The sequence below is a fragment of the Ixodes scapularis genome, unplaced genomic scaffold (assembly GCF_016920785.2).
Source record: "Ixodes scapularis isolate PalLabHiFi unplaced genomic scaffold, ASM1692078v2 PGA_scaffold11__112_contigs__length_91849675, whole genome shotgun sequence".
Lineage (NCBI taxonomy): Eukaryota > Metazoa > Arthropoda > Arachnida > Ixodida > Ixodidae > Ixodes > Ixodes scapularis.
In genome coordinates this window covers 6,906,548-6,918,286 of record NW_024609837.1, presented here as the reverse complement: position 1 = coordinate 6,918,286, position 11,739 = coordinate 6,906,548, and the positions used below count along the sequence as shown (strand labels likewise).

General features: G+C 51.5%; 1 protein-coding gene across 1 annotated transcript; it reads right to left on the bottom strand.

Annotated features, from left to right (window-relative positions):
- Nucleotides 1-5,953: 5,953 nt before the first annotated feature.
- Nucleotides 5,954-11,388, bottom strand: LOC8027295 (probable phosphorylase b kinase regulatory subunit alpha). Its single transcript, XM_002407670.4, has one exon. The coding sequence runs from the start codon at nt 11,209-11,211 to the stop codon at nt 7,786-7,788; it is 3,426 nt and encodes a 1,141-aa protein (XP_002407714.3). The 5' UTR covers nt 11,212-11,388; the 3' UTR covers nt 5,954-7,785.
- Between the last annotated feature and the right edge of the window lie 351 nt (nt 11,389-11,739).

Sequence of the window (11,739 nt, the reverse complement as noted above, 5' to 3'; positions counted from 1 at the left end):
TTCTTTAACTGCTCGTCTTGGCTTGAGCCAACTTCTCATCACGAATACTTCTTAAAGGAACGCAAAGAGTCTTTTTCTACGCAAGCAATTTCCGAAAAACGGCGCCTGCAAAGCGCAAAACGTGGTTGGCGGTCGGCGCATGCGTTAGGGTGACGGCATTATTCTTTGCGTGCGCAAAGCTTTGGCGTGCGCTATTCTAAGACTCCCTAATGTTATTGCTGTGCCAAACTCTCCAAAATGGTAACCCTGCTTGCTACATTTTGCTAAAATTTGAGGGATTTGCAGCAACATTCCGCCCAAAGTCAATGTCACTTAAAGGGCCACTGAAAAGAAAAAAAAATTTTTTTTAAACAGTCTGGTGGGGACACTTGTGTCAAAAAATGAATTTTACAAAAACAAAATTGTTTTTTAGATCAGTATTGACGGCGCGAGACGTGATTTAGTTGGTAGCCACCTCCTTTCCACTTGTTTTCTCGGCATTTCAAGCACGTGGAGGAGAGTGGACTGGCTTGGCAGTCACGTTGAGGTGGTGAGAGTGTATGACCATTCCGTGGCGTCATGGACTTTGCACGCAGAATTTAAAATAAATCTCGTGGTTCTTTTAAAGTACTTAAAATATAATAGCTAGGGCCCTGTTATACGGCCAGATTTATATGGTAGGCTTGTGCAAATTTTCAGAACTTTCGATTATAACGTCACATATTGTACTAATCGTTTCTATCAATCACCGACAATACTCTGAAACGTTTTGCAATATTTGTCACATGCATGGTTTGTTCTGCCAATTTAGCTGGCATCGGTGAGTGCACTTCACACCTTGCACAGGTGCGCTGCAGTGAAGCGACAACCGCGAAACGGGCATTGCGATTATGCGTAACTTGATTCGCCACAGCTCACCCGCCGCGTTCCGAGAAGGAAGCACCCTTCCAAGGTGGCGCGTGACTCGCGATTTCTTAATAAAGCTGCAAGTATTATGTATATTATATTGAACTGCAATATTCTGACAATACCTTTTCAAATTCGAGATTTAGAAAGGTTAATTGAGTATTGCCCCAATTTTATAGACTGATTTGAAGCTGTGTTATCAGTGTCCACAATAAAACAAAAATATATATATATTTTTTTTTTTGGGGGGGGGGGGGGGGGGGGGGGGGAATTTCAATTTTATTAGAACTGTTATAATTTGAAGAGAACATCATATGGATGCACTACATTATTCTTTTTTAACATTATTTCAGTGAAATATCCTTGATTCTGTACCGAAAATAACTATGTACTGCAGTTGATACTGACATTCATCAATTGGATTAATGTTGCCGTGTTTTTTGCTTCTACGCACAACTAAGCAGCTTGTTCCGTGTTCGAGGGGATCAAACCTACCGTGCAACCAACGCTAACAAAAGATTTCACAAAAGTGGGAAGGCAAAGTAAACATTGTCTGCTAGTTCGACAGGTCAACACACAAATCTTAACATAATATTCACAGTGGTACGAGGGGAAATATAATGTGTGCTTAAGGGCTGTCCAAACAGGACACTTCAGAACGCGTGAGGCGACACTTCTCTGCCGTACGAAGTGCAAGTTGTCTGGCAGTCAGTCTTCTGTTTGTACATTCACCAGTCAAACATCACGGCTTACCTCCTTGCCCCCTCCGCTTTTCTGTGACCTCAGTGGTCGTCAGGCTTGACGCCACCTGCCACTGGTGTGCCTGTTGCCCGTCCATCTGTTCTGCCACGCCCTTTCCCGTTTTTTGGACTCAAACAGCAGCAGAGGCCTTGAGCGATTCACTGACAGCCAACAGATCATATGACTGGATGTCCATACCCACATGATGAGCATGCCCTCAGAGCCGTATATGTAGAGAGTTTGGTCAATGGGAGGCGCGGGAAGAGCCAGGGCGTGCGGCAGACTCGGAAAGAGGGCTTGGCATGCTCTCTTGACCAACCAGAAGCCGAAAAGAATCCCCTAGCGGTGGTAGCGAGAAACAGTTCTGAGCCGATCGATCATCGAAGGTCTCTGTTCGTATATGGTTTTAATAAGTGCGTAAGAGTGAAGTGTAGTAACTCTTTGTGGTTGAAAATAGGGTTCACGTGTTGTTTCATCATGATCTTGCAGAAAGATGTAAGAAACGAATGCGCCGCTCAACTCTGTTTTGCGCGGACAGAGTGTGACCGCTCTGACGGCAGATTCCCGGCGCTCGGCGTTTGGCGTAAGGATTATGTCGATCTTTCCGCTAGTCGCACTCTTCCACCATCATTTTAGATGAGTGTGATTGAAACATCACGTGTACCATATTTTCAGCCATCGAGAGTTACTCTAATGCAGTTATCAGGTTTGTTTCTCGCGACCACCGCCAGGGTATTATTTCCGGCTTCTGGTTGGTCACATTCGAATTTCTGAAGACGCCCTGGAACACGCCCAGCCCGCTTTCGGCCAATGGCGCCGCTTCATTTGTCTCCTATACTTCCCAACGAATGGCCAAACTCTCTACATATACGGCTCTGCATGCCCTAGGCCTCTGTGAAGAACACAAGCAGACGTGGCAGAGGAAAGCATTCCCCCCGGCCAAAAAGACTGACGGAAGCGGAGGGCCACACTTCATATGGCGGAGAATTGTTGCTTCACGCGTGCTTGAAGTGCCCCATTTGGACAGTCCCTTTTTTCGCTGCTTCAAATGAACTTTCAGCTGCTCCAAAATGACTCCGACCAATCACATCACTGCGCATGCGTTCACAGCCCAGCAACTCGGCACTTTTTTACCTGGTGACGAGGGCTCGATAGGCGTATAGGACTCCAGCAGTGTGAGGGCACCGCCATTAAAGTATAAACTGCACCTAATTAGTTTAAATAGGGAGGGAAATATCAAAACATTACTTTTCCAGTTTACATTTTGCTCCTAAAACTACCATCTACGGGTGCCTTGTGATACCCTCCATCACTCAGCAAGTACTTTGGGGCTGATGCCAATTAAAAGTGGCTGCAAGGAGGGATGGATGTTACTGGCTATACCTTTTGTAACGGGCGGTAGCTTGCGCAACTTAGCCCAAGTCTCAAATGACAAACATGATTCCTCCCACCCCTTCTAACTAATCACCAGGCAGCGTGCGATATCACCAGGCTTTTAACCCTTTGTTGACGAGTGTTGCTTGCAGGCAACGAACCACATAAGATTTGTTTTTAATAGTCTGTTTGATTATATTTCTCTAATCTTCTAGTCTGGCAACAGTCTTGAAGATCAAGAGCAGTGTATACACCATTCTGTTTAGCGCTCTCAGAGTGGCCCCATTTTGTTCGACCGCAGCGCCCTCTCCACACATCCAGGAGGTTCAGCAGGTTCGGCGGTGTAAAACGAGAGAAGGCACGTGCCCGATTTTGTTAGCAGACGACAATCCGGGAGGTTGGCGCTCTCCATCTTTGGGCTGTACCGGCGGGCGGTATCAAACTCGCACTCGTGGCTGTCGTTGTAAAGTTGTTCGCGTTCTTAAAATATTTAGGACTACTCCAAAGTTGGCCTTTAGAGCTCTGCTCTTTTATTTCAACAAATGACCAACTAGCTTATCTTTGTTCCGTTACTTTAGTAGCAGTGGAGTCAGCTAGCAGTACTACGCTCTACCATTGCGTGTAATCCGTAAGGAGAGCACGTTTTCATTTATTATCCCAAACTTCCACTCATTGTCACTTAGGGCCTACACCAGTAGGAACTTTGTATAGACCGACACGCTGTTTACAAACAAGCCCGCGTTTGCCCACACCAGGTGTGGGCACTGCGCGTGCGCTGAAACCAAATTCATGTGGAGTGATTCGTCTGCGCATGCGCAGTGCCGTCGACTGCGCCACCGCAGCTGCGTGACGTCAGGGCCGCGTGTTGGTCTATAGTACAAAAGCTACAGCAACCAGATTTACTTTTCACCAGAGCGACCGGCCACTCTGAAACAGTTTTTCTTTTGTCCGCACACAGGTATTATCACAATTAGACTCGGCTAGTCTTTCTATGGAGCATAGCATTACACAATAACTTGCATATCAAAATCCGCGCCTCTGCACTTGAAATTTCCAAAATGATGCGATTTTAAACCAAGTTTGAATGCCAGCCGGATGCTAGGTACAGCCCACTCGACGGAGCAGACGACACACTGGGCGAGCGCTGGAGCGCATTTCTTCTCTCTCCGCTCCTCCTAGTGGAATGGTCTATAGAGAGAGTCTGGTCAATGGGAGGAGCCGGGGTGGAACAGCGAACGCGACGCTGCCGGCAGTGCCACTTATCGACCCGTGATGAACTTGTGAAGCAAGAATGAGCCGGGATGACCTTAAAGGATACGCGTAGCGTGGCGCAGGCATTTTTTGTTTCTGGACGAGGCTGAAAGTACACGAATGTATAATTGTAAGAGATTGTTGGAAAAGGAGTGTTTCAAGGTGCTGAGCGCATTTACTGAGCTAGGAAAGGTGACACTGACGAGAAAAATTTCCTGAAACATGAGGTGCAACCGGGAATGTGGGTGCGCGTTCGGGGTTTGGGTCAAAACTCCAGCACAGCCGAATCCACACTTCTTGCTGTCCACTTCGTCGTGGCCGCGGCCGCGAGTGCAATCGAAAGAAAGACTGAGTGCGTTCTGAATGTTGCCGTGACTATGTCACGTGCGTTGCCCTTGCAGTTACAAAGAGTCGCAAACGTCATATCTAGTGTGCTGAAATGAAATACTTGAACACATCCTGACCTAGCAATTGTGATCGGAGGGTATTCCATTGCCTCTGCTAGGGGAATATTTGTGGCTAGTGGTTGGTCACAAGTGTTGTCAATCATCACGCCCAAGGCAAGTGAAACAATTTCGGCCAATGACATGCCCTTATTTTTGCCCTATTCTTATCAATTCATGACCAAACTACATGTACGGCTCTGGAAGATCCAGAGCCATTCTGGGAAGATCGAAACTATGGCGCCATTTAGTGAAAAGATACGCAAATTGTCATCAAGAAAAAAGTTTGGCACGCAAATACGAGGCGGCCAAGAGCAGTGGAACGCCGAAAGTTATGGATAAGCGGTTTCCTCTTGCCACTAATATTTTACAATAGGTGGCCGTTTTATTAGAGGCTATCGTATGCGCAGATACTATCGACATTTTAGTGAACCAGAGGTTACGCAAGGAACAATTTTTGAACTTTTGCCTGGTGTTGCCCACAGGTAACAGACCTATAACTTGCAAGTTTACATTAAGATATTTTTTTTTATTTCAGCTCCGTTATGTCATTTTATCTTGTTAAATACCAATAAGGGTTAAAGAAAGGGGAATGCAACACTCCTGTTCCATCATCCTTGTTAATGTGTCCGATTCTATTAACAAGAATACCGTTTTGGTGACAAGTGAATTAGACTAGTACTTGGCTATGCTGGTGGTATTAAATGAGAAAACATTTGCACTGGCATAGGTCAAGAAACCTACACTGAACTTCCTAACTTTTTTAAAGTGCTGGGACAGGACAGGTATGTCACAAAATAAACATACACTCAGTTCAATATGTATGTTGCACAGCAGATTTGGAGTTTGCAGCAAGAATGAAACATGCTCCATTTCAAGATGTCGAACCCGGTTTAGAAGCTTGTTTTCGAATACCTTGAACGAGCTTCCTAACAAATATCCAAAAACTATCCTTCAAAGAAAGCGTATTTCGTGAGCTGTGTCCTATTCAGGCACTTTAAAAAATAAGATTTTCCGGAGTCCAGTGTTCCTTCAACATTGGTTTGGACGTTTGCGTTTCAGTGCTCAGTAATCGTGGTTTACTTGCACAGCTGCCGATACAGGTTCTCCAGCATTGGAACCCAATGAAATGGGCCCACTAAGCATAGTACTTGCAACAATGCCCCTTAAAGTTGAAAAGTAAATGGTAACTGCTGTGGCAACTCGGTCAAAATATGGCGACGACGAAATGGGCAGCTTCAGACGCATCTCTCGTGAAATTGCAGGCACAAAAATGCTTTATATTTACCAGTGGTGTAGCCAGGAATTTTTTTGGGGGGCGAGGGGCGTTCTCCCATCTCCGCATGTAGTAGTCAATGTACTGTGCAATTCACGAGTACGGACATGGCCGTCCCCAACCCACCAACTGACTGGAACAAATAAAAAATAAAATGATTTTGGGGGTGTTTTTGACCCCCAAACCACTCCCCTGCCTACGCCACTGAGATAGGCTTATCACCACAATGGAAGAATGTGCTGGCTTGCATTCCCTGCTGTGAAAGAAAGTTCTACCACGATAATGACTTGATGGTACACGAAGAGAATGACTCGAACACTTTGCTCCTCTTGCCATTTTGGTCTTTGTAAACACCACAGTGACAAACAATGCTCTTACAAAAAGCTACAAAAATAACTTGGCATCTTGGCCTTGCTTGCAGTCACAAGACATATCCATTTCAAAGCAACAGAGGTTGTCTTCACTGTTTTTTTAACAAAGGATGTGACCAAGACTTCATTTGCAGTAAGACCAATTAAAACCGAGTCCATGCCTCTGCTCCAAAAGTCTCCTTTTGCTGCTGCAAGATGGCTTGACCTAAGTGCATCACTTCAGTGAATCACGAGGTCAAATGACATCTGACAAGCTGTTCTGAATCTTTGGAGTGTGTACTGCACCACCTACAAGCTTGCATGTGTCTCCTGTCATGCAATCGGCCTGCCGCTTCACAGGGAAGTCACTGGGAGCATGGTCGAAGCAGCTTTTAGTTTGCGAGCTTTTCCTCGTCCAGCCTGTTCAGAACAGGCAGGTTTGACCGACAGGCTGGCAGGGCAACTCGTATGCTTCCTTCCCTTTGAAGTTATTGAAAACTCCTAATTATCTGCAAGGCCAACATTAGAATTGTGCATTTCTATCTAACCAACAAGCCACGGAGGCTGACTTTCCTGGTTCCGGACATGACTAGGCACAGTGGATTGCATACCATTCAACAACTTTCCTATACTCCATTCCACCTTCAGTCCGAGCGTAGTGGACGCCACAAGCTATCCCAGCCGAGCCAGCGCCGGGAGAAAATAGTGGGACCTGCTGGTCGGGCAGAGCGACGCAGGGACCTCAAGGTCACACCACACCCTCTCACCGCTGGATTGGCTGGGATGGCTCCTAGCGTCCGCTGCGCTCGGACTGAAGGTGAAACGGAGTATAGTCCTTGGGTGGCCTGCACCCGCACACATATATAATATAAACCATCTGCAACAAAAAAAACAGGCCCATGGCTGTCAGTAGGCACCACAACATTAAATAAATCTAGTGGGGAACATCTGCCTATATCAGTATGGGAGGCAGAGCGTTCCAGTAGAAAGCAGCATGCCACGGCACATGCCAGATAGACGACGGTTCAAACACGAGTGAAGGACAGCGTACTAACACACTCCTGCCATTTCTTTTCCCTCAGTAGGACTGACTTGTACCCTGAAGCTTCTATCGATGATGTGCAATAAAGACCTGCTGCTGTCAACAGGCACCACAACATTCAACAAGCACTGTATGATGGCAATGAGCACCAACAAAAGTGTAGGCGTATCATTCCAGCTGGAATCAGGGCAGGTACCAGACAGAGGAAGCCATGGCAGATTGTGGTCGCAACAGTCATAAAAACGGCAGATTGATGCCACTTAACACCGTCCCAACACTTTGTTTCCCTTTATCCAGCAACAAACTTAGTTGTCTCGAACCAGCCCCTCACTCTTGCATCAAGGGTACAGCACTAGGAAATCGAATGGCTGTAAGTAGGAACTACATAAACAAATCTAGTAGTAGCAGAATGCAGATGACAGCCTAGGAGGTGGCACATTCCAGCTGGATGCAGGACAGGTCCTGAAGAGAGGAAGCCACAGCACGCACCAGGTAGGTCATGGTACCAAAGCAGCCGCTGGGTGCACTGTCATAGAAGTGCTGACAGAGGCCCGCGGTGGGCCGGCACCAGGTGCCTCCAGGTCGTCCACTGCAGCAGCAAAGGGACGAGTTTCCACGGCAGCGCCGCTGGTCCTCGAGGAAGAGCTCGTGGGCAGAACGCACAAGGGCCTCCACATCCGTTGGCCCGACAGGCAGAGCATTCTCCACGGCTAGCCCAAGCACCATGAGGGCTTCGACAAAGAGCTGCCGGTACTCTGGCTCCGGCACCGAATTGAGCAGCTGCTCCACCCGCAGTGCAAACTTGAGCTCCCCGGGGGTCATCTCGTGGGTGACCGATGCCAGCAAACTTTGGCCGCGCACCTGCAGGGCCGGGCAGCGCTCGAGCACGGCCCAGACGCGTGGGTAGAAGCCTCCTGGTACCCTGTTGAGGGCCCCGTCCAGGCGACGCCGGCGCAGCCACTGTCCCTGTCGGTTTCTGGAAGACTCATCCTCCTGCTCGCTCCGCAGGAACGTGCCCGCCGCGCTGCGCTTGTTCACAAAGCTGGCTGTGACCGAGAGGGCCCCCGAAGTGGCACTTTTGACTGTGAATTCCCTGCCACTGAGGATGTTCATGAGCAGCGTCTTCATCTCGAAGGGGCTCAGGCTCAGCAGTAGATCGCTGGCGTTCTCAGGGGCGCAGCGGAGGGCCAGCTCGGAGGCCATCACCTGGATGATGAGCCCGACACGCAGCCGGAGCATCTCGACGAAGAGCTGTGGGTCGGTGTGGATGAACATGCTAAGGTAGACTAGGAGCTCCTGGGTCAGCATGGCCGTGCTCTGGTCACCCCGGTGGGCCCGGTTGATGATGGCTCGCAACTCGCGGGTGGACAGCGGCCGTGTGATGGTGTGCTCGCTGTGGGGCGGCATGCCGACAGTCACCTGCTTCTGGCGAACCAGCAAGTCCGTGACAGACTTTGCCAGGTCCTCGACGCGCTTCCCGAGAGAACCCGCAAAATGGCGCACGAGGCCCCAGCGCTTCTCCTGGCAGGCCCGGTCGTAGAAGTCCTGGAACAGGTCCTTGACCGTCACCACCGCGTGCGGCTGCCCAAGACCGGTGTCCCAAGTCAGCCCCTTGTGGCTCGCCAGGTAGTGCAGGATGTCTCCCTGCTCTTCGAGGGAGTCTGTGTCGCGCAACGTCGCCAGCAGCTCTCGCTCCGTCGCCTGGTCCAGTCGTAACTCCGACACAGCTCTCACGATGCTCTGGGGCTCTTCGTCTGATGAGGAGTCTCGCCGCGCGATGGTCCCGTCGAAAGGGATGACGACGTCATCAAGTTGAATGGAGCGCGAGCGCCGGATGAGGCCCGCCACGCCGGAGCGACGCGCCCTCGCGCCAGGCAGGCCTGGCCGCAGGGCTCCCGGCCGCAGGGGCCGATTGAGGAAGGCCCGGCGCATCTCCCGGTCAAGGTAGTCGCGCACTTGAGCGTCCAGGCAGTCCGGACGGCCCTGCTCACCGTCGCCCAGGAAGCTGAGGCTGGCCAGGCACGAGGTGCTCACGAATTCGGCCAGACAGCCCAGAACGACCCGGGTGCCATTAATGTAGCCCCCGGCCAGCTTGACCAGCGCCTGCCGCAGGGCAGGTGGCACCCGGTCTCTCTCGAGCTGGCGTGACTGCAGCGTCACGACCACGGTGGGGCGGCCGAGCATGTGCCAGTGGGAGCGCAGCACGGCAATGTCCGACCGCAAGGTGCTGGCAAAGAGGTCGATGTCGTTGACCAGGTGGAATTCTTCGCTGTCCAGGTTTTGTGGGGTGAATGCGAAGAGGCGGTCCTGTAACAGGTACAGCTTGCTGGTGGCCAGCAGGCCCACATCCTTGGAGGCTCGGCCAGACAGGCCCAGCTTGCGGCTCTGGCCCAGGTGGGAATAGAGCTGGCCGAGGACTCGGGCGGGTTGCACCTCCACAGGGCCCACTTCAGCCACGGTCTGCAGGGGTGGACACAGTCCGGAGAGTCGTTCTTGCACGTAAGCGTCCTCTGCGAGCAGCACCACCTGTACTACTACCTCGGGCCGCCGCAAAGCACCGAGGCGCCTGTTCAGGGGGTCCAGTTCTCCGGGCACCAGTAGGGTTTCATGAAGCAGCCGCCCAATCACATACAACGACTGTGCCCACATGAAAGGCAGCTGGCCCACGGGGACGCGCGTTTGGGTATGAGGCGAGGCCCGCTCGAGCTCCACACAATCCTCGGGCACAGCATACATCTCGGGTACCAGCTTGAACCCATCGTCGGTCGTGACCACGAGCCGCTCGAGCATCTCGCTGTATGCATCGACGGCTTCGCTGTCACCCCTGAAGCACGCGTCCACGACCATGTAGCAGAAAAAAACGGGCCACTCGCACTCTATGCCCTCGAATGCCTGCAACTCCCAGGGCTCATAGTACAGTCGCTGCGGGTCCTCCCGCGCTGTCTTGTAGCCGTCCCGCAGGAACCGCTTGCAACCGTACTGGCCCTGCAGCTTGTCTACCACGGTGGTCCGTGTCAGTTCGATCAGGGCCGGGTCGGTGACGGCGAAGGCTGGGAAGCCGATGACCGACATGAGCGCGGCGTCCACCTCCTTGGAGTTGGACTCGCGGGGAAGCATGGAATGCAGCACGGCATCGCACTTTTGCGTCTCGTCGGGGAGGACGTGGATAACCGACGAGGGACCCCCGCGGCCGCCGAAGAGGTCCAGTTCGTTCATCGCCTCGAGTGCCGCCTTGGCCATGCCCACAGAACTAGCGTTCAGCTCGGGCAGGCCGTGGTTAGTCTTGTCACCGCGCTCCCAGATACCGTAGTCCGGCGTGCAGTAGGCCGCCTCGATGTAGAACACGAGGTTCTGGACGAAGGCCACTTCGTCCAGGTTGAAGACCACCTGGAGCCCAGATGCCGTCATCTGCGCCAGGACCAGCAGGTACAGGGACGTGGCGTCCAGCTGCAGGTGTCCCCAGTCCGCGTCGCCCACGCACGGCTCGCCCGTCAACGAGCTGTACTTGGCATGCAGGCAGTCGTGTGTGCTCAGAGTCTCCTTGAAACGCTCGAGCTTGTCCCGCTGTTTCATCATGGCCACGAGCAGGCCACGCATGAGCTTCACGCAACTCTGCTCCAGCTCGTACGTGCGGGCCCGGTCCTCGTCGAGCTCGGCCTGCTTCTTGTAAGCCAACGAGAGTGCCCATACCGAGAGGATGCTGTAGACGTTGTCGCGAACCCAGGCGTGCTGCTCGTACTTTTGGCTCGGGATGAGTCCGGTCACAGGGTCCTGGAACCTGAGGATGGTGTGCGACACGAGCCGGTGGTAGTAGTCCAGCCGCACGCCGGAGTTGTTCCGTCTCCGCATGGCGCCCGCCGGACTCAGGCTTTCCGGGGAGCTCGGTGACCGCGAACAGCGGCTACGAAGCGCATGACATTGAGTGGATTTGCGAGGTCAAGGGCCACTGCCGAGCTGGCGAACAGGTGATAACGCAATCGCAACACCGCCTGATCGGCATGATCAGTCGCGCGCCCTGCAGGGCGTTGTTATGGACGGATGAGTGACTTCTGGGAGCGAGGACTGGACGAGTACTCTTTGTGTAATGGACGGTAGCCTTCGCCATCTAGCCACTGAAATATAAGGCAGAGACTCTTCGCGTATTGTCGCAAACCGCGTCGTTATTCCACTCTACTCCATCGCCAACGAAGAAAAATAACAATAAACTTTATTTTCATATTTGTAACGTCAGTTTCTCAAGACTTGTAAACCACCAAAATTATTGCAATCTTTTTTTCTTTTTTTTGTATCACTTTTTGTCAAGGTTTGGATGGATATCCGATCTGCGGCTGTCGGCGTCATGGTTCAACGAGGTGCACGGGTTTTCCAACACCCAAA

Bases quoted from the DNA above. Each gene is read 5' to 3' on its own strand.
- LOC8027295 (XM_002407670.4), bottom strand. From the start codon at position 11,211: ATGCGGAGACGGAACAACTCCGGCGTGCGGCTGGACTACTACCACCGG.